General features: G+C 52.9%; 1 protein-coding gene across 2 annotated transcripts in view; it reads right to left on the bottom strand.

Annotated features, from left to right (window-relative positions):
* The window catches only part of LOC119958978 (basic leucine zipper transcriptional factor ATF-like 3), an 81743-nt gene that overhangs the window by 3337 nt on the left and 55276 nt on the right, over positions 1 to 23130 (bottom strand). The window contains exon 2 of one of the 2 annotated variants that reach the window (XM_038787509.1): positions 1792 to 1867. In XM_038787509.1, coding sequence (XP_038643437.1) covers positions 1792 to 1866 — 75 coding nt within the window. In that variant the 5' untranslated portion in view covers position 1867. Of the gene's footprint in view, positions 1 to 1791; positions 2446 to 23130 lie in introns of those variants that run through there. The other variant, XM_038787508.1, reaches the window with a different exon arrangement.

Raw genomic sequence — 23130 nt, 5'->3', positions numbered from 1 at the left:
TCATCAAAGCCAAGCATCTCAGACGATGTGGCGCTCTCTCAGTACCGGCCTTCCAACCGTGCGTGTCTCGTCAACACTAACCGTCTGACAGTGCGGCACCCCCTCAGTACTGACCCTCTGACAGTGCGGCACTCCCTCAGTACTGACCCTCTGACAGTGCAGCACTCCCTCAGTACTGACCCTCTGACAGTGCAGCACTCCCTCAGTACTGACCCTCTGACAGTGCAGCACTCCCTCAGTACTGACCCTCTGACAGTGCAGCACTCCCTCAGTACTGACCCTCTGACAGTGCAGCACTCCCTCAGTACTGACCCTCTGACAGTGCAGCACTCCCTCAGTACTGACCCTCTGACAGTGCCACACTCCCTCAGTACTGACCCTCTGACAGTGCCACACTCCCTCAGTACTGACCCTCTGACAGTGCGGCACTCCCTCAGTACTGACCCTCTGACAGTGCGGCACTCCCTCAGTACTGACCCTCTGACAGTGCCACACTCCCTCAGTACTGACCCTCTGACAGTGCAGCACTCCCTCAGTACTGACCCTCCGACAGTGCAGCACTCCCTCAGTACTGACCCTGTGACAGTGCAGCGCTCCCTCAGTACTGACCCTCCGACAGTGCAGCACTCCCTCAGTACTGACCCTCTGACAGTGCGGCACTCCCTCAGTACTGACCCTCTGACAGTGCAGCACTCCCTCAGTACTGACCCTCTGACAGTGCGGCACTCCCTCAGTACTGACCCTCTGACAGTGCAGCGCTCCCTCAGTACTGACCCACTGACAGTGCGGCACTCCCTCAGTACTGACCCTCTGACAGTGCGGCACTCCCTCAGTACTGACCCTCTGACAGTGCCGCACTCCCTCAGTACTGACCCTCTGACAGTGCAGCACTCCCTCAGTACTGACCCTCTGACAGTGCGGCACTCCCTCAGTACTGACCCTCTGACAGTGCAGCTCTCCCTCAGTACTGACCCTCTGACAGTGCAGCACTCCCTCAGTACTGACCCTCTGACAGTGCGGCACTCCCTCAGTACTGACCCTCTGACGGTGCAGCACTCCCTCAGTACTGACCCTCTGACAGTGCAGCACTCCCTCAGTACTGACCCTCTGACAGTGCGGCACTCCCTCAGTACTGACCCTCTGACAGTGCAGCGCTCCCTCAGTACTGACCCTCTGACAGTGCAGCACTCCCTCAGTACTGACCTGACAGTGCGGCACACCCTCAGTACTGACCCTCTGACAGTGCGGCACTCCCTCAGTACCGACCCTCTGACAGTGCAGCACTCCCTCAGTACTGACCCTCTGACAGTGCAGCACTCCCTCAGTACTGACCCTCTGACAGTGCGGCACTCCCTCAGTACTGACCCTCTGACAGTGCGGCACTCCCTCAGTACTGACCCTCTGACAGTGCGGCACTCCCTCAGTACTGGGAGTGTCACTCCGGACTGTGGGCTCAAACGGAGGGGGGGTGGGGGAGAGAAGGGGTCGAACCTGGCAGCCTCTGCTCCCGAGGGCAGTGATTAGGTGACTCCTTGAGCCACACACACACACACACACACAGCAGTTGCTCGCCAAGCGGAACTGATAAATTCAACACCATTTGGCTATTTGCCTGGCCTGTGTCACTCCTGGCTTTCTGTCGGAACACACACACACACACACAGCACCCACTCACCCCCCCCCCCCCCCCCCCCCCCCCCCCACCCCCGCCCCGTAGCTCTAGAACAGCAGACAGACAGAGAGAGAGAGAGAGAGAGAGAGGAAAGCACGGAGAGCGAACGGGAGAGTTACCTTTTCGGAATTTTGGCTCGAATCGTCCGTCTCAAATTCAGGGGAATATTCCATGAAAGTGGCCGTGTCGTTCATGCTGCCGGGCGAGGATGTGTTCAGAAACTTCATAAAACCTGCGACCTCGGAGCGGGCAGGCATACACACACACACACGCCCGCCCGCGCACCCACACCGCGTAAAGTGGCAGAGAGGGGCACTCTCTCCCTTGGCAAGGAAGATGACAACTGTGCCCGTTCCTGCTCTGTGTGTGTGTGTGTGTGTGTGCGCGTGTGTCTGCAGAGAAACCAGCCCCACAGCAAACCAGGGCTTCCCTTTATAGGAATGTGGCTTCAGTTTCACTTTATTATAAGCCGTGCCCCTCAGTCACTGAGAGGAAAACATTGGATAGGTTTGATGCCGAGAAGTCACATGACTGGGAAAGTCCCACTCCTCTCTCGCCCCAGAGCTGTGTGTGTGTGTGTGTGTGTGTGTGTGTGTGTGCAAACCTTGCTTTGCACTGTCCGACAATCCCACCAACTCATTATGCTCAAAATAAGTGGCGTTCAAAAGAAACAACCCCTTTCATTTTCAGCTGTTGTGCAAGATTCATGGTCAAATCCTGGAAATCAGACCCAGCCTTTCATTAATTTTTTTAAAAACCCACGTTCCCCGTGTTTTAAACCTTTTGGCTTGAGCAGGAGAAACCCAGGAGGGAATTTTAATTCCCCCCCCCTTACCCCCACCCCCTTCGTACAACGGTTTAAATCTCTCCGCGGGTTTGATTGCCCCCTTCCCAAGGATCTTTTCGTTTAATTCATCTCCAGGATGCGGGGGTCAGTGGTTAGGCCCAGAGTTTATTGCCCATCCCCCACGTCGCCCCTTCCGAGGGCGAGCCGCCATCTTGAACCCGCTTCGGTCCCGTTGTGGGGTCGGTGCGCTGTTAGGGAGGGGGGTTCCCAGGATTTTGACCCCCCCCCCCCCCCCCCCACCCCCCCAGCCACAGTGAAGGAGCGGCCGATATATTTTCCGAGTCGGGACGGCGAGTCACCTGGAGGGGGGGGGGGGACCTCCAGGCGGTGGGGTTCCCAGGGATCTGCTGCTCTTGTCCTTCTAGATGGGAGCGGTCGTGGGTTTGGAAGGTGCTGCCGGAGGATCCTTGGCGAGTTACTGCGGTGCATCTTGCAGATGGTACACACGGGCGGCCGCTGTGCGTCGGTGACGGAGGGTTGGAAACCCCTGAACGATGACGGCTCGCGTCCCTTTCGTTTTGGTCGGTGGGCCTCGTTCCAAGAGGACTACTGATCTTGCCTCATGCCCCCCCCCCCCCTCCCCCCCCAACCAGCAGTGGGCAACCTGTGGCCTGGGGGCCAGATACGGCCCATCTGGGTTCTGAGTGCGGCCTCACGAGACAGCTTGTTGACCCTTGCCCCGCGCGCAGGGTCGCCACACCCCGCTGATTTCCGCCCCTGTCGTTTTTCTTCCTCCCGGTTTGACTGAAGTGATTCGCCCGTCGAGCGAGGGGCGAGAGACGCGAGGAGCGCGCCGATCACTCACAACATCGACTGTGAGAGCCGTGCGCTCCCTCTGCGTCCAAAGTGTCAATATTTATTTTGTTTTCACAAGTTGATGATCGTTCTGTTAATATATAAATGATTCAGCATTTTGCATTAGTCATTACAAAAATATCCAGGGTGTATTCAATGTTTTTAATCTTATTGATGGGGTCGTGGTTAGTGAACGAGCCCGATCTCAATCTTGCAGCCCACTGAGATGAAGGAGGGTCACACGTGCGGCCCACTCACTAGCCCAGGTTGCCCATCTAGAAGGCCGAGGGCAGAAGATACCTGGGAACTCTGTCGGTTCCCCGCCGAGCCATTCACCACCCCGACTTGCAAATATATGCCGCCGGGGTCAAAATCCTGGAACTCCCTCCCTAACAGCAGAGTGGGTGTACCTACGCCGCACGGGACTGCCGCCGTGGGTTCAAGATGGCGGCTCAGCCACCAGGAACGGGCGGGTTGTCCGATGGGGGAAGGGTCGGAGAGGTCGGGTTCGTACCCGCTGGAGTTTGGAAGAGCGAGAGGCGGCTCGATCGAAACCTTTCAGATCCTGAGGGGGGGGGCCTTGACAGGGTGGGATGTGGAGAGGATATTTCCTCTTGTGGGAGAATCGAGACGAGGAGCGGGGGGGTCACCGTTTAAAAATAAGGGGGGGGTCCCGTTTCAAACAGAGACGGGGAGAAATGTTTTCCCTCAGAGGGTGGCGAGTCTCTGGAGCTCTCTTCCTCGAGAGGCGGGGGAAGCTGAATCTCTGAATGTTTTTAAGGCCGAGGTGGAGAGATTCTCGATTAATGGCGGGGGGGGGGGGGGTGAAAGGTTATCGAGGGGTCGGCAGGAATGCGGGGCTGAGGTTACAATCAGATCAGCCATTGGCGAAGTCTCTCCTGCTCTTCTCTAGAATAGTCGATGCAGGTAGGGCAGTGGATGTCGTCTATCTGGACTTCAGTAAGGCCTTTGACAAGGTCCCTCATGGCAGACTGGTACATTTGGGGGCCTCACGGTAGCATGGTGGTTAGCATCAATGCTTCACAGCTCCAGGGTCCCAGGTTCGATTCCCGGCTGGGTCACTGTCTGTGCGGAGTCTGCACGTCCTCCCCGTGTGTGCGTGGGTTTCCTCCGGGTGCTCCGGTTTCCTCCCACAGTCCAAAGATGTGCGGGTTAGGTGGATTGGCCATGCTAAATTGCCCGTAGTGTAAGGTTAATGGGGGGATTGTTGGGTTACGGGTATACGGGTTACGTGGGTTTAAGTAGGGTGATCATTGCTCGGCACAACATCGAGGGCCGAAGGGCCTGTTCTGTGCGGTACTGTTCTATGTTCTATGTTCTATGTTCTAAAAGGTGAAGTCACACGGGATCGGGGGTGAACTGGCAAGGTGCATACAGAACTGGCTCGGTCATAGAAGGCAGAGAGTAGCAATGGAAGGGAGCTCTTCTGATTGGAGGGCTGTGACTAGTGGTGTTCCGCAGGGATCAGTGCTGGGACCTTTGCTGTTCGTAGTATATATAAATGATTTGGAGGAAAATGTAACTGGTCTAATCAGTAAGTTTGCAGATGACATAAAGGTTGGTGGAATTGCGGATAGCGATGAGGACTGTCAGAGGATACAGCAGGATTTAGATCGTTTGGAGACTCGGGTGGAGAGATGGCCGATGGAGTTTAATTTGGACAATGTGAGGTGATGCATTTTGGAAGGTCTAATGTAGGTAGAGAATATACAGTGAATGGTAGAACCCTCAAGAGTATTGACAGTCAGAGAGATCTAAGTGTACAGGTCCACAGGTCACTGAAAGGGGCAACACAGGTGGAGAAGGTAGTCAAGAAGGCATACGGCATGCTTGCCTTCATTGGCCGGGGCATTGAGTATAAGAATTGGCAAGTCATGTTGCAGCTGTATAGAACCTTAGTTAGGCCACACTTGGAGTATAGAGTTCAATTCTGGTCGCCACACTACCAGAAGGATGTGGAGGCTTTAGAGAGGGTGCAGAAGAGATTTACCAGGATGTTGCCTGGTACGGAGGGCATTAGCTATGAGGAGCGGTTGAATAAACTCGGTTTGTTCTCACTGGAACGACGGAGGTTGAGGGGTGACACAAAATTATGAGAGGCATAGACAGAGTGGATAGTCAGTCTTTTTCCCAGGGTAGAGGGGTCAATTACTAGGGGGCATAGATTTAAGATGCGAGGGGCAAGGTTTAGAGGAGTTTACGAGACAAGTTTTTTACACAGAGGGTAGTGGGTGCCTGGAACTCGCTGCCGGAGGAGGTGGTGGAAGCAGGGACGATAGTGACGGTTAAGGGGCATCTTGACAAATACATGAATAGGATGGGAATAGAGGGATACGGACCCCGGAAGTGTCGAAGATTTTAGTTTAGACGGGCAGCATGGTCGGCACGGGCTTGGAGGGCCGAAGGGCCTGTTCCTGTGCTGTACTTTTCTTTGTGCTTTGTTAGTACCGTGTGTTCCTTCACAACCAGCTAGGAGGGCCTCGGTTTAACAGCGCAGCTGAAAGTGGCTGTTTCCAACAACTGAAGGCAGAAACTGGCAGGCCCCTGAAGGAAGAGCAGGAGTTAGTACTGGGGTGGGGGGGGGGGGGGGGGGGGGGTGTACCACAGGGATCAGTGCTGGGGGGCGGGGGAGCCGCGCTCATCCAGGCGAGTGGAGAGTCCCTCACACTCCTGACTTGTGCCTTGTAGATGGTGGACAGGCTTTGGGAGGGGGTCAGGAGGTGAGTTACTCTCCGCAGGATTCCCAGCCTCTGACCTGCCCTGGTAGCCACAGTATTAATGTGGCTGGGCCCAGTTCAGTTTCTGATCAATGGTAACCCCCAGCATGTTGATTGTGGGGGATTCAGCGATGGTAACGCCATCGAACGTCAAGGGGCGATGGTTAGATCCTCTCTTGTAGGAGATGGCCATTGCCTGGCATTTGTGTGGCGTGAATGTAACTTGCCCCTTGTCAGCCCCGAGCCTGGATATTGTCCAGGTCTTGCTGCATTTGGACACGGACTGCTTCAGTATCTGAGGAGTCGGGAATGGTGCTGAACATTGTGCAGTCATCTGCAAACATCCCCACTTCTGACCTTATGATGGAAGGGAGGTCACTGATGAAGCAGCTGGAGATGGTTGGGGCCTAGGACATGACCCCGAGGAACTCCTGCAGTGATGTCTTGGGGCTGAGATGATTGACCTCCAACCACCACAACCATCTTCCTTTGTGCCGGGTATGACTCCAACCAGCGGAGAGTTTCCCCCCTGACTCCCACTGACTCCAGTTTAGCTCGGGCTCCTTGATCCAATACTCGGTCAAACACTGGGGGGGGGGGGGGGGGGGGGGGGTATACCACAGGGATTAGTGCTGGGGACCCCTGCTGTTCGCGATAATTATAAACGACCTGACTGAGGAAACCAAATGTAACATCAAACTGGACAGAATTGGGAGTTGTGAGGAGGCGTCAAGGTGATTTAGACAATTTGAGTGAGTGAGCAAACACATGGTGGATGCAGTACGGCGCGGCTCGATGTGAAGGTTATCCACTTCGGTGTGAAAAACAGAAGGGAACAGTATCATCTAAATGGTGATATATTGGGAAGTGTGGATGTACAGAGGGATCTGGGTGTCCTTGTGTCACTGAGAGTGGAGAGGCAGATGTGGCAACAAATGGTATGTTGGCCTTCATTTACATAGAATTTACAGTGCCGAAGGAGGCCATTCGGCCCATCGAGTCTGCACCGGCTCCTGGAAAGAGCACCCTACCCAAGGTCAACACCTCCACCCTATCCCCATAACCCAGTAACCCCCACCCAACACTAAGGGCAATTTTGGACACTGAGGGCAATTTAGCACGGCCAATCCACCTAACCCGCACATCTTTGGACTGTGGGAGGAAACCGGAGCACCCGGAGGTAACCCACGCAGTCAAGGGGAGGACGTGCAGACTCCGCACAGACAGTGACCCAAGCCGGGAATCGAACCCGGGACCCTGGAGCTGTGAAGCAATTGTGCTAACCACTGTGCTACGGTGCTGCCCGAATTGCAAGAAGGATTTGAGTTCTGAAGTAGAGCTGGCTTACTGCAGTTATACAGGGCCTTGAGGTGACCACACCAGCAGTAGTGTGTGCAGTTTTGGTCTCCTGGCCTAAGAAAGGATATATTTGTCGGAGAGGGAGTGTAGCGGAGGTTACTGGGCTCAGACCTGGGTTGGCGGGATGGGGAGAGATTGATCGACTGGGCCTGGATTCACCAGAGTTTAGAAGGATGACGGGAGACCGGTTTGACAGGGACGGATAGACTGCATTCAGAGAGAACATAGAACATAGAACAGTACAGCACAGAACAGGCCCTTCAGCCCTCAATGTTTTGCCGAACAATGATCACCCTACTCAAACCCACGTATCCACCCTATACCCGTAACCCAACAACCCCCCCTTAACCTTACTTTTTAGGACACTACGGGCAATTTAGCATGGCCAATCCACCTAACCCGCACATCTTTGGACTGTGGGAGGAAACCGGAGCACCTGGAGGAAACCCACGCACACACGGGGAGGACGTGCAGACTCCGCACAGACAGTGACCCAGCCGGGAATCGAACCTGGGACCCTGGAGCTGTGAAGCATTTATGCTAACCACCATGCTACCGTGTTGCCAAAATCTAGAGGAAATCTAGAACCAGGGAACACAGTCTCGGGATGCAGGCTAGACCATTGCGGACTGAGATGAGGAGACATTTCTTCACCCAGTGGGGAGTGAGCCTGTGGAACTTTCTGCCAGAGAAGGCTGTGGAGCCCACATCACTGAATGCATTCGAGAAAGAGATGATAATTCTTTGGTATCGAGGGGCATGGGGAGGAAGCGAGAATATGGCGCTGAGATCGAGGGTCAGGCAAGATCGTATTGAGCAGCTGAGCAGCAACGATGGGCCGAACGGCCCACTGCTGGGGCGGCATCAGCTCGTCCTGTTGTTCCCGTCAGGCTAGATCAGTGTTCGATTTGCCATCGCCAAAGGGGGAGTGTTTTGGACTCTGGCAAAGGCCTGATCAGTGGGCGGTCGGCGGCTATTCGACTGCACGGGGCATCGCAGCAGCCGCCTTTAGGCTCAACGCTCCTCGAGGAAAACCAGGGCAGGAGATCACGGCTTGAGAACCGCCACTGCACAAAGAAGGGAAGCCTGTATATTCCGCCCGTGAGCGGAACCTTCCGGGAGGATTTACATGATTCTTCACTGCCTTTCGGAGGGGCGGGGGGGGGGGGGGGGGGGGTGTCACCATCCCCTGTGACTGTGCGGGTGAGCCTTATTAAGACAAGGCAGGGACGCAAGTTCAGAAAGTCTGCAGGGCTTTGTAAGAGGTGGCAGAGGTTTCTGAAAGGAAGTTGTAAAACCGTTCGGCGAAAGTTGTTGACTGGTTCAATAAAGGGTAAGAAAGTACACCGGCAGCTGTTAATGGAACAGTCAGAGACTATGAGCAGGCAGTGAGGCAATACTGCAGAAATTCCGGAGCTGTAAGGCGAGTTGAAGCAGACAATACCACAAAACCACCAACATGTGGAGGTTTTACAGCACAGGAGGAGGTTTTTTGGCCCATCGATCAATCCAAACGATTCCTGCTACCCCGCTCTCTCCCCATAGCTCTGTATCAATCTCAACAAGTCCCACTGCTCTGCTCTCTCCTCATAGCTCTGTATCAATCCCAGACTAATCCCACTGCCCATCTCTCTCCCCATAGCCCTGTATCAATCCCAGACTAATCCCACTGCCCCGCTCTCTCCCATTAGCTCTGTATCAATCCCAAACTAATCCCACTGCCCCACTCTCTCCCCATAGCCCTGTATCAATCCCAGACTAATCCCACTGCCCCGCTCTCTCCCATTAGCTCTGTATTAATCCCCAAACTAATCCCATTGCCCCGCTCTCTCCCCATAGCCCTGTATCAATCCCAAACTAATCCCACTGCCCCACTCTCTCCCCATAGCCCTGTATCAATCCCCAAACTAATCCCACTGCCCCGCTCTCTCCCCATAGCCCTGTATCAATCCCCAACTAATCCCACTGCCCCACTCTCTCCCCATAGCCCTGTATCAATCCCTAAACTAATCCCACTGCCCCACTCTCTCCCCATAGCCCTGTATCAATCCCAAACTAACCCCACTGCCCAGCTCTCTCCCCATAGTCCTGTATCAATCCCAAACTAATCCCACTGCCCCACTCTCTCCCCATAGCCCTGTATCAATCCCAAACTAATCCCACTGCTCGCTCTCTCCCCATAGCCCTGTATCAATCCCCAAACTAGTCCCACTGCCCCGCTCTCCCCATAGCCCTGTATCAATCCCAAACTAATCCCACTGCCCCGCTCTCTCCCCGTAGCCCTGTATCAATCCCAAAACTAATCCCACTGGCCCGCTCTCTCCCTATATCAATCCCCAAACTAATCTCACTGCCCCGCTCTCTCCCCATAGCCCTGTATCAATCCCCAAACTAATCCCACTGCCCCTCTCCCTCCCCATAGCCCTGTATCAATCCCAAACTAATCCCACTGCCCAGCTCTCTCCCCATAGTCCTGTATCAATCCCAAACTAATCCCACTGCCCCGCTCTCTCCCCATAGCCCTGTATCAATCCCAAACTAATCCCACTGCCCAGCTCTCTCCCCATAGCCCTGTATCAATCCCCAAACTAATCCCACTGCCCCACTCTCTCCCCATAGTCCTGTATCAATCCCCAAACTAATCCCACTGCCCCACTCTCTCCCCATAGCCCTGTATCAATCCCAAACTAATCCCACTGCCCCGCTCTCGCCCCGTAGTCCTGTATCAATCCCAAACTAATCCCACTGCCCCACTCTCCCCATAACCCTGTATCAATCCCAAACTAATCCCACTGCCCAGCTCTCTCCCCATAGCCCTGTATCAATCCCAAACTAATCCCACTGCCCCACTCTCTCCCCATAGCCCTGTATCAATCCCAAACTAATCCCACTGCCCCACTCTCTCCCCATAGCCCTGTATCAATCCCAAACTAATCCCACTGCCCAGCTCTCTTCCCATAGCCCTGTATCAATCCCAAACTAATCCCACTGCCCCGCTCTCTCCCCGTAGCCCTGTATCAATCCCCAAACTAATCCCACTGGCCCGCTCTCTCCCTATATCAATCCCCAAACTAATCTCACTGCCCCACTCTCTCCCCATAGCCCTGTATCAATCCCCAAACTAATCCCACTGCCCTACTCTCTCCCCATTGCCCTGTATCAATCCCAAACTAATCCCACTGCCCCACTCTCTCCCCATAGCCCTGTATCAATCCCAAACTAATCCCACTGCCCAGCTCTCTCCCCATAGTCCTGTATCAATCCCAAACTAATCCCACTGCCCCACTCTCTCCCCATAGCCCTGTATCAATCCCAAACTAATCCCACTGCCCCGCTCTCTCCCCATAGCCCTGTATCAATCCCTAAACTAATCCCACTGCCCCACTCTCTCCCCATAGCCCTGTATCAATCCCTAAACTAATCACACTGCCCCGCTCTCCCCATAGCCCTGTATCAATCCCAAACTAATCCCACTGCCCAGCTCTCTCCCCATAGCCCTGTATCAATCCCTAAACTAATCACACTGCCCCGCTCTCCCCATAGCCCTGTATCAATCCCAAACTAATCCCACTGCCCCACTCTCTCCCCATAGCACTGTATCAATCCCTAAACTAATCCCACTGTCCCACTCTCTCCCCATAGCCCTGTATCAATCCCTAAACTAATCACACTGCCCCGCTCTCCCCATAGCCCTGTATCAATCCCTAAACTAATCCCACTGCCCCGCTCTCTCCCCATAGCCCTGTATCAATCCCTAAACTAATCACACTGCCCCGCTCTCCCCATAGCCCTGTATCAATCCCTAAACTAATCCCACTGCCCCGCTCTCTCCCCATAGCCCTGTATCAATCCCCCAAACTAATCCCACTGCCCAGCTCTCTCCCCATAGTCCTGTATCAATCCCAAACTAATCCCACTGCCCCACTCTCTCCCCATAGCCCTGTATCAATCCCAAACTAATCCCACTGCCCCGCTCTCTCCCCATCGCCTTGTATCAATCCCTAAACTAATCCCACTGCCCCACTCTCTCCCCATAGCCCTGTATCAATCCCTAAACTAATCACACTGCCCCGCTCTCCCCATAGCCCTGTATCAATCCCAAACTAATCCCACTGCCCCACTCTCTCCCCGTAGCCCTGTATCAATCCCAAACTAATCCCACTGCCCAGCTCTCTCCCCATAGTCCTGTATCAATCCCAAACTAATCCCACTGCCCCACTCTCTCCCCATAGCCCTGTATCCATCCCAAACTAATCCCACTGCTCGCTCTCTCCCCATAGCCCTGTATCAATCCCCAAACTAGTCCCACTGCCCCGCTCTCCCCATAGCCCTGTATCAATCCCAAACTAATCCCACTGCCCCACTCTCTCCCCGTAGCCCTGTATCAATCCCCAAACTAATCCCACTGGCCCGCTCTCTCCCTATATCAATCCCCAAACTAATCTCACTGCCCCGCTCTCTCCCCATAGCCCTGTATCAATCCCTAAACTAATCACACTGCCCCGCTCTCCCCATAGCCCGGTATCAATCCCTAAACTAATCCCACTGCCCCGCTCTCTCCCCATAGCCCTGTATCAATCCCCAAACTAATCCCACTGCCCAGCTATCTCCCCATAGTCCTGTATCAATCCCAAACTAATCCCACTGCCCCACTCTCTCCCCATAGCCCTGTATCAATCCCAAACTAATCCCACTGCCCCGCTCTCTCCCCATCGCCTTGTATCAATCCCTAAACTAATCCCACTGCCCCACTCTCTCCCCATAGCCCTGTATCAATCCCTAAACTAATCACACTGCCCCGCTCTCCCCATAGCCCTGTATCAATCCCAAACTAATCCCACTGCCCCACTCTCTCCCCGTAGCCCTGTATCAATCCCAAACTAATCCCACTGCCCAGCTCTCTCCCCATAGTCCTGTATCAATCCCAAACTAATCCCACTGCCCCACTCTCTCCCCATAGCCCTGTATCCATCCCAAACTAATCCCACTGCTCGCTCTCTCCCCATAGCCCTGTATCAATCCCCAAACTAGTCCCACTGCCCCGCTCTCCCCATAGCCCTGTATCAATCCCAAACTAATCCCACTGCCCCACTCTCTCCCCGTAGCCCTGTATCAATCCCCAAACTAATCCCACTGGCCCGCTCTCTCCCTATATCAATCCCCAAACTAATCTCACTGCCCCGCTCTCTCCCCATAGCCCTGTATCAATCCCCAAACTAATCCCACTGCCCCTCTCCCTCCCCATAGCCCTGTATCAATCCCAAACTAATCCCACTGCCCCGCTCTCTCCCCATAGCCCTGTATCAATCCCAAACTAATCCCACTGCCCAGCTCTCTCCCCATAGTCCTGTATCAATCCCAAACTAATCCCACTGCCCCACTCTCCCCATAGCCCTGTATCAATCCCAAACTAATCCCACTGCCCCCTCTCTCCCCATAGCCCTGTATTAATCCCAAACTAATCCCACTGCCCCGCTCTCTCCCCATAGCCCTGTATCAATCCCTAAACTAATCCCACTGCCCCGCTCTCTCCCCATAGCCCTGTATCAATCCCTAAACTAATCCCACTGCCCCACTCTCTCCCCATAGCCCTGTATCAATCCCCAACTAATCCCACTGCCCCGCTCTCTCCCCATAGCCCTGTATTAATCCCAAACTAATCCCACTGCCCCACTCTCTCCCCATAGCCCTGTATCAATCCCCAAACTAATCCCACTGCCCTACTCTCTCCCCATAGCCCTGTATCAATCCCAAACTAATCCCACTGCCCCACTCTCTCCCCATAGCCCTGTATCAACCCCAAACTAATCCCACTGCCCCACTCTCTCCCCATAGCCCTGTATCAACCCCAAACTAATCCCACTGCCCTACTCTCTCCCCATTGCCCTGTATCAATCCCAAACTAATCCCACTGCTCGCTCTCTCCCCATAGCCCTGTATCAATCCCAAACTAATCCCACTGCCCCACTCTCTCCCCATAGCCCTGTACTGAACTGTTTCTAGCATTGCCCTTGGGACACTGATGGCGAAGGTCAGAGCCCATACGATGCTCGGGAATTTGGCAAATTGGACCCAGAATCGGCCGAGTGGCAGGAAGCAGAGGGTGATGGTCAAAGGGGTGTTTATCCGACTGGAATCCTGTGTCCAGTGGGGTCCCGTTGGGATCAGTGTTGGGGCCCTGGCTGTTAGCGGTTTATAGCAATGATTTAGATATGAACGTAGGAGGGTTGATCAGTAAGTTTGTGGATGATATGAAAATTGGTGGGGTGGTAAATAGTGAGGAGGATGTGGCCGTCGATTACAGGAGGATATAGACGGGCTGGTCAGATGGGCTGATCAGTGGCAAATGCAGTTCAATCCGGATAAGTGTGTGATGCCCTTGGGCAGGACAAACAAGGCGAGGGGAATACATGATAAACGGCAGGACCCTGGGAAGCCCCGAGGATCAGTGGGTCCTTGGTTTGCATGTACACCCGTCCCTTAAGGTAGCAGAGCAGCTGGACACAGTGGTTAAGGAGGCCTATGGTACACTTGCCTTTATTAGCCGAGGCGTAGAGTTTGAGAGCAGGGAGGTTATGCTGGAACTGTATAGAATGTTGGTTAGGCCACAGCTAGAGTATTGGGGGCAGTTCTGGAATCCACATTATAGGAGGGATGTGATAGCCACTGGAAAGGGGGCAGAGGGGATTCACCAGGATGTTGCCTGGAGCTGGAGAGTTTCAGCTATGAAGAGAGATTGGATAGACTGGGGTTGTTTTCCCGGGAGCAGAGGAGGCTGAGAGGGGGGGGGGGGGGGGGGGGGGGCAGGATTGAGATGTATAAAATGGTGAGGGGCACAGATAGAGGAGACAGGAAGAAACGTTTCCCCTGGGTGGAGGGATCAGTGAGCAGGGGGCAGAGATTTAAGGTGAGGGAGCAGGAGGTTTCGAGGGGATGTGAGGGGAAAACCTTTTCACCCAGAGGGGGGGTGGGAGTCTGGAACTCGCTGCCTGAAAGGGGGGGTGGAGGCAGAGACCCTCACAACATTTCAGAAGGATTTAGATCAGCACTTGCGATGTCGGGGCCGACAAGTGGTTGTTTTTGACTGGCACAGACGTGATGGGCCAAAGGGCCTTTTCTGTGCTGTAGACCTGTATTACTCTCTGACTCATTGAGTTGTTTAACTGAATATTTAATCCCCACTCGCACTTGTTTTCACTCAGATCCTGCGTGGACCAGCTGGCAGATGTGTTCACGGACATCTTCAACCTCTCCCTATTGGGTTCCAAGGTTCCCACCTGCTTCAAGAGGACCACCATCTTACCAGTGCTAAAGAAGAACCAGGCAACGTGCCTCAACGACTGTCGTCCTGACATCGATCATAATGAAGTGCTTCGAGAGTTGGTCATGAGGCACATCAACTCCATACTCCCAGAATGCCTTAATCCACTGCAATTCGCATACCGTCACATCCAGTCCACAGCAGACGCCATCTCCCTGGCCTGACAAGCATCCCTTAGCTTCTCAACAGCAAGGACTCCTACCTCAGACTCCTATTCTTCACTACAACTCCGCCAATTATCCCAGCCAAGCTCATATCAAAACTCCAAAACCTCAGACTTGGCTCCTCCCTCTGCTACTGGATCCTCGACTTCCTGACCCATAGACCGCAATCAGTAAGGATAAACAACAACACCTCCTCCATGATAGACCTCAATACCGGGGCCCCCGCAAGACTGCGTACTTAGTCCCCTACTCTACTCCCTGTACACGCAGGACTGCGTGGCAAAATCTGGCTCCATCTGCTGATGACACGCTCGTCGTGGGTCGGATCTCGAAGAACGATGAGTCAGAATACAGGAGGGAGATAGAGAACCTAGTGGAGTGGTGTAATGACAACAATCTCTCCCTCAATGCCAGCAAAACTGAAGAGCTGGTCATTGACTTCAGGAAGCAAAGTACTGTACACACCCCTGTCAGCATCAACGGGGCCGAGGTGGAGATGGTTGACAGCTTCAAATTCCTAGGGGTGCACATCACCAACAATCTGTCCTGGTCCACTCACGTCGACGCTACCACCAAGAAAGCACAACAGCGCCTATACTTCCTCAGGAAACTGAGGAAATTCAGCATGTCCACATTGACTCATCAATTTTTACAGATGCACCATAGAAAGCATTCTATCGGGCTGCATCACAGCCTGGGTATGGCAACTGCTCGGCCCAGGACCGCAAGGAACTTCAGAGAGTCGTGAATACCGCCCAGTCCATCACACGAACCTGCCTCCCATCCATGGACTCCATCTACACCTCCTGCTGCCTGGGGAAAGCGGGCAGCATAATCAAAGACCCGGCTTACTTACTCTTCCAACTTCTTCCATCGGGCAGGAGATACAGAAGTCTGAGAACACGCACGAACAGATTCAAAAACAGCTTCTTCCCCACTGTCACCAGACTCCTAAATGACCCTCTTATGGACTGAAATGATCTCTTCACACATCTCCTCTACTGAGCAGTACTACACTCCGTACGCTTCACCCGATGCCTGTGTCTATGTATTTACATTGTGTATTTATGTTTGCCTTTTTTTTCATGCATAGATCGATCTGTCTGGACTGTACGCAGAACAATACGTTTCACTGTCTCTCGGTGTTGTGTTATGTACTCTGGGATAACACTGGCTGCAACTGGATGCAGCTTTAACTAAAAGATACTCCAGACCTCGGAGTTAGTTCAATCTGATTTATTGAAGCAGTAGCACAGTTAGCACAGTTCTCTGTGAGTTCGACTCTCTGCTAACCTCAGTGTGGTTACTCTGTCTGACTGAAGCAGACTAGCTCTTAGCCACGTGCTGGAGGTGTGATACTGTACATGCACCCCTGACTCACTCTGTAGATGTTCATCAGCGGAAAGAGGCGGAGTGTGAGCGACTCGTGCCTTTTATAGTGAGATACCACCCCTGAGTGTCCTGCCTGCTGACTGGTCATGTCCTGTTCTCTGTATATCATTATCTGCATGTCTGCGTATCATGACACTCGGTACACATGACAATAACCAAATCCAATCCAATGTCCTGAGATTGGTTAATCAGACAGCAGAAGGCAGGCTATTGTCGACATCTTGTAAACCTTGAGCCAGTATAGAATTTCTACAGCCCAGAAGGAGGCCATTTGGTCTATCGAGTCAGCACCGACCTTTTGAAAGAGCATCCGACCCAGGCCCCCTCCCTCGGCATGGACAAGTTAGGCCGAAGGGCCTGTTTTCATGCTGTAAACCTCTTTGACTGTGACTCTAACCCCGTAATCCCATAACCCCCCCACCTATCCTTCACATCCCTGGACACTAAGGGGCAATTTTAGCACGGCCAATCCACCCGAGCCTGCACATCTTTGGACTGCGGGAGGAAACCGGAGCACCCGGAGGGAAAACCCACGCTGAATCGAGTTTGATTGACTGACGACAACAAGTTGGGTACCAGAAGCGAGGTGGAGACTGCGAGCTGCCCCTGTGACTAATGGAGGTTACATACTGAGATGTGCGACGCTTATAGACGTGCAGGATTTGATGCTTGGCTGTCCTGCGATGCCCCCTGCAGTTAAATAGCCGCCTGCCACTCACTCTGCGGGCACAGACGGCGATAACAGCCAGTCAGATGAGGTATCGGAAAGTACCGAAAGTGGCTGGAATCTATCCCAACTATCTCCGACATGACGCATGTGTCGTGAGTCAGAAGGTAGTTTCCACGGGTACAATTTGATAGAGGAGTGGGGGTTAATCAGTCCAAACGTCGCTGGAAAGCGGGGGAAGCCACTTCAGCGATAACTTTCAAAAGCGGAATTGGATGGATGCTTGTGCGAGGTCAAGCCATGGGGTAGACGAGTACAACTCGCTGGCCGCTCATTCAAAAGACTCGGCCAGTCACGGCACTGCAGAAGGGGACCATTCGGCCCATCGAATCTGCACTGACCCTCGGAAAGAGCACCCTATTTGGTCCCACTCCACCTGCCCCCATCCCCATAACCTCACCTGCATTTGACAATGTGCCGCATGAGGTGTAAAAAGGTGTTCACATGAATTGTCATGTAGAATTGCAACACATGGGCCCTTTTCAGAGAGCAAAGACTAGCCAGCGGAGTACCGCAAGGATCAGACCTCGGCCCGCAATTGTTCGCGATTTACATTAGGGACCTGAAAGACGGAACGTAAGGCTCCCGAATTTGCCGACGGCACGGAAATAGGTGGAAGGCCGCGTTGCGATGAGGCTATCGTGATTCTTCAACGGGATACGGATAGGTTGGGTTAAAAACCCGGCAAATGGAGTTGAACGTGGGGAAGTGTGAGGTCGTGCAGTTTGGTCGGAGGAACCAAAAGGCTGATTATTGTCTAAGTGGACAGAGGGACTGCACGTGGGTGAAGTGCCGCGTATTTATGGGCAGCACAGTGGTTAGCACTATGGCTTCACAGCGCCAGGGTCCAAGGTTTTGGATTGGATTGGGTTTGTTTATTGCCAGGTGTACCGAGGTGCAGTGAAAAGTATTTTTCTGTGAACAGCTCAACAGATCATTCAGTACATGGGAAGAAAAGGGAATAAAAGAAAATACATAATAGGGCAACACAAGCTACACAATGTAACTACATAAGCACCGGCATCGGATGAAGCATACAGGGTGTAGTGTTAATGTGGTCAGTCCATAAGAGGGTCGTTTAGGAGTCTGGTGACAGCGGGGAAGAAGCTGTTTTTGAGTCTGTTCGTGCGTGTTCTCAGACTGTTTATATCTCCTGCCCGATGGAAGAAGTTGGAAGAGTGAGTAAGCCGGGTGGGAGGGGTCTTTGATTATGCTGCCCGCTTTCCCCAGGCAGCGGGAGGTGTAGATGGAGTCCATGGATGGGAGGCAGGTTCGTGTGATGGACTGGGCGGTATTCACGACTCTCTGAAGTTCCTTGCGGTCCTGGGCCGAGCAGTTGCCCGATAGGATGCTTTCTATAGTGCATCTGTAAAAGTTGGTAAGGGTTAATGTGGACATGCCGAATTTCCTTAGTTTCCTGAGGAAGTATAGGCGCTGTTGCGCTTTCTTGGTCATAGCGTCGACGTGAGTGGACCAGGACAGATTTTTGGTGATGGGCACCCCTAGGAATTTGAAACTGCTAACCATCTCTACCTCGGCCCCGTTGATGCTGACAGGGGTGTGTACAGTACTTTGCTTCCTGCAGTCGATGACCAGCTCTTTAGTTTTACTGACATTGAGGGAGAGATTGTTGTCGCTGCACCACTCCACTGGGTTCTCTATCTCCCTCCTGTATTCTGACTCGTCGTTATTCGAGATCCGGCCCACTATGGCCGTATCGTCAGCAAACTTGTAGATGGAGGTTCGATTCCTGGCTTGGGTCACTGTCTGTGTGGAGTCTGCGCGTTCTCCCAGTGTCTGCGTGGGTTTCCTCCGGGTGCTCCGGTTTCCTCCCACAAGTCCCGAAAGACGTGCTTGTTGGGTGAATCGGACATTCTGAATTCTCCCTCATGTGTACCCGAACAGGCGCCGGAATGTGGCGACGAGGGGATTTTCACAGTAACTTCATTGCAGCGTTAATGTCAGCCTACTCGTGACAATAAAGATTGTTGTTATTATATGCAGAGGGATCTAGGTGTTCGAGAGCATGGGAGTCACAAAAAGCTAGCAGGCAGGTCCAACAAGTTGTTACGAAGGCAAACAACATTTTGGACTTTGTGGCAAAGGGTTTGGAGTTTAAAATGTTGTGGAATTTTGCAGGGTGTCGATGAGACTTTTGGTCCCTTTCCGAAAGAAAGGACTGGACGGAGATTGACCAGGCGAATTCCTGGAATGAGAGGCTTGTCCTATCAAGGGAGAGTAAGTAGTCTGGGTCTGTATTGCTAGGAGTTCAGATGAGTGAGGGGTGACCTTATTCAAACACAAGATCCTGAGGCGGCCTAACAGGGTAGAGGGTGAGGTGTTTTCACCAGTGGGAGAGTCTCAGACAAGGGGGCATAGCTGCAAGATAAAGAGACAGTCATTTAAAACTGAGGCGCGTAGAAATGTCTTCTCACAGAAGGTGGATCATCTCTGGAGCTCCCTGCCCCCGGGAGTGGGGGCCGGAGTCATCAGAACTATTTGAAGTGGAGGTGGATAGGTATTTGATCGATCGTGGATTAGAGGGCGAGGGGCAAATGGCACAGAAAAAAAGTTGAGGTGGGCCTAGATCAGCCATGATCGTATTGAATGGTGAGGCAGGTTTGAAGGGCCTAGTGGCCCACTCCTACTTCTAATTCTTGTATGTTCTTGTTCACACCCCTGGACACTGAGGGGCAATTTAGCACGGCCAATCCACCTAACCTGCACATCTTTGGACACTGAGGGGCAATTTAGCACGGCCAATCCACCTAACCTGTACATCTTTGGGCACTAAGGGGCAATTTAGCACGGCCAATCCACCTAACCTGTACATCTTTGGGCACTAAGGGGCAATTTAGCACGGCCAATCCACCTAAATTGCACATCTTTGGACACCAAGGGACAATTTAGCACGGTCAATCCACCTAAACTGCACATCTTTGGGCACTAAGGGGCAATTTAGCACGACCAATCCACCTAACCTGCACATCTTTGGACACTAAGGGGCAATTTAGCACGGCCGATCCACCTAACCTGCACATCTTTGGACACTAAGGGGCAATTTAACACGGCCAATCCACCTAACCTGCACATCTTTGGACACTAAGGGGCAATTTAACATGGCCGATCCATCTAACCTGCACATCTTTGGACACTAAGGGGCAATTTATCACGGCCAATCCACCTAACCTGCACATCGTTGGACACTAAGGGGCAATTTAACACGGCCAATCCACCTAACCTGCACATCTTTGGACACTAAGGGGCAATTTAACATGGCCGATCCATCTAACCTGCACATCTTTGGACACTAAGGGGCAATTTAGCACGGCCAATCCACCTAACCTGCACATCTTTGGACACTAAGGGGCAATTTAACACGGCCAATCCACCTAACCTGCACATCGTTGGACACTAAGGGGCAATTTAACACGGCCAATCCACCTAACCTGCACATCGTTGGACACTAAGGGGCAATTTAACACGGCCAATCCACCTAACCTGCACATCTTTGGACACTAAGGGGCAATTTAACACGGCCAATCCACCTAACCTGCACATCTTTGGACACTAAGGGGCAATTTAACATGGCCGATCCATCTAACCTGCACATCTTTGGACACTAAGGGGCAATTTATCACGGCCAATCCACCTAACCTGCACATCGTTGGACACTAAGGGGCAATTTAACACGGCCAATCCACCTAACCTGCACATCTTTGGACACTAAGGGGCAATTTAACATGGCCGATCCATCTAACCTGCACATCTTTGGACACTAAGGGGCAATTTAGCACGGCCAATCCACCTAACCTGCACATCTTTGGACACTAAGGGGCAATTTATCACGGCCAATCCACCTAACCTGCACATCGTTGGACACTAAGGGGCAATTTAACACGGCCAATCCACCTAACCTGCACATCTTTGGACACTAAGGGGCAATTTAACATGGCCGATCCATCTAACCTGCACATCTTTGGACACTAAGGGGCAATTTATCACGGCCAATCCACCTAACCTGCACATCGTTGGACACTAAGGGGCAATTTAACACGGCCAATCCACCTAACCTGCACATCTTTGGACACTAAGGGGCAATTTAACATGGCCGATCCATCTAACCTGCACATCTTTGGACACTAAGGGGCAATTTATCACGGCCAATCCACCTAACCTGCACATCTTTGGACACTAAGGGGCAATTTATCACGGTCAGAAACAATCTGTGGGACTGGACGGGTACCGGCCGACATAGTCCGTTCCTGGGCTGCATCTCCGAACAGCACGTTGTGTTGCCTTTTATTACCTGCTAAAAATATGGCAATCTATAAGGTTGCCCTTTTTTCTTTGGAATGAGATATTCTATTGCTCAGAGTCGCTCGGTATCAATGATACCACCACAAGGTTCAACCCGGTATCGATCAAAGAGCCAAACACCGGTTAGTTAGTTCAAGGTTAAGGGTACTTGATTTACACACACAATCAATCATGCAACATTAACGCTACTAGTTAAACTACACCTATCGACTATGACAACCTGTACTTAACGTCAGGCTCCCGGCTTAGGTCAGAGGAACAGCGGCCGTTGTTCGAATCTGGATCTGCCGGGTCTGGAGAAGTAACGGCTGCTCAGCTGGGCCCATCCGTCTGGTAGGGGGCGTTGAACTTGCTTCTGGTGGGGCTGCAATTGGAGGTAGACGTTGCCGGAGCTCCAAGAGAGGACGAACACATGGCGGTCTCTCTATTTATCCTTGGGGAGTTTTGCAATCTTTTGGGCGGTCCATCGATTTGAACGCCATTAATTGGGTAATTCTTGATCACCGGATTTGATTTGAGCCAATAAAGGGGCCTTGATGGCCGGGCGTGTCCTACGCGGTCATTGACCCTGTTGTTGATGCTTCCTGAGTACCAGGAGTGGCGCCGAAATGTCTGGGACTGTATCGGTGACTCGAGTCTTTTGTCTTACGGAGATGGGCCATCAAAATGCTAATCGGTTGGGGGTTTCGATGTTGTCTGGATTCTTCGCTCACAAATATACATTCAAGCTCCGAGCCTCCCTGAACCTTGCACTGTCCATTTTTCCCATTATGCTTTGCGACCGTCCATGTTTCTTATTGTAAGTGGCCGTCTCAGGAGGCTGCAGTTGGAGGGCTGAAGTGGGAGGGGCTGGGTGGGGAACCTCAAGAGCGCCAAGAAATACCCGTGACCGTTGCCGTAACACAGGCAGCCAGGCTGTGCACAGCAGGATCCCACACGCAGGGACATGGTAACGGCCAGTTCAATGTTACCCAGGAGGTTGGGGAGAACTCCCCCCTCGGCCCGCACCGCCCCCTTCCTCCCTCCTCGGCCCCCACCTCCCACCCCCTCCTCTCCACCCCCTCCCCCCCACCACCCAAGTCGTCTTCAGATAATACCGCGGGATCTTTTGCCCCCGCCTACCTGGGAGCAGATGGTGGCTTTGCTTTGAGAAATTGCCCCTCTGACCCTCCAGCACTCCCTCACCGAGAGCCACGGCCTGGATCCCGCGCTCGGACCCACCAGCCCCTCGATCCTGTTCCGCGCCATTCAGCCAGACCATGGCCGATCTGTACCTTGGCCGCATCTGCCCGTCCCGGTGCCATCACCCATTTATCTCCCTCACGGTAATCTCAGCGTTGAATTTTCTTATTAATTGATCCACCGTCTCTCGCCTCAACAGCTTCATTTTTGGGAGAGAGAAAGCTCCGGGTTTCCTCCCCCACTCCGAGTGAGGGAAGTGATTCCTGACTCCACTCCTCTCACCAAACTAGAGGAGATCGTTGGAATAAATGGGTCTTTTTCTGATTGTCAGGCAGTGACTCGTGGAGTACCGCAGGGATCTGTGCTGGGACCCCAACTGTTCACATTATAGATTAATGATTTGGACGAGGGAACTAAATGTATTATCTCCAACTTTGCAGATGTTACACAGTTGGGTGGGAGGGTGAGCTGTGAGGAGGATGCAGAGATGTTTCAGCGGGATTTGGACAGGCTGAGTGAGTGGGCAGATGCGCGGCAGATACAGTATAATGTGGATAAATGTGAGGTTATCCACTTCGGTCACAAAGACAGGAAGCAGATTATTTGAATGGGT

Source organism: Scyliorhinus canicula, chromosome 31 (assembly GCF_902713615.1).
Source record: "Scyliorhinus canicula chromosome 31, sScyCan1.1, whole genome shotgun sequence".
Taxonomy (NCBI): Eukaryota; Metazoa; Chordata; class Chondrichthyes; order Carcharhiniformes; family Scyliorhinidae; genus Scyliorhinus; species Scyliorhinus canicula.
The sequence above is the reverse complement of the archived record's forward strand: the minus strand, read 5'-3'. Positions and strand labels throughout refer to the sequence as shown.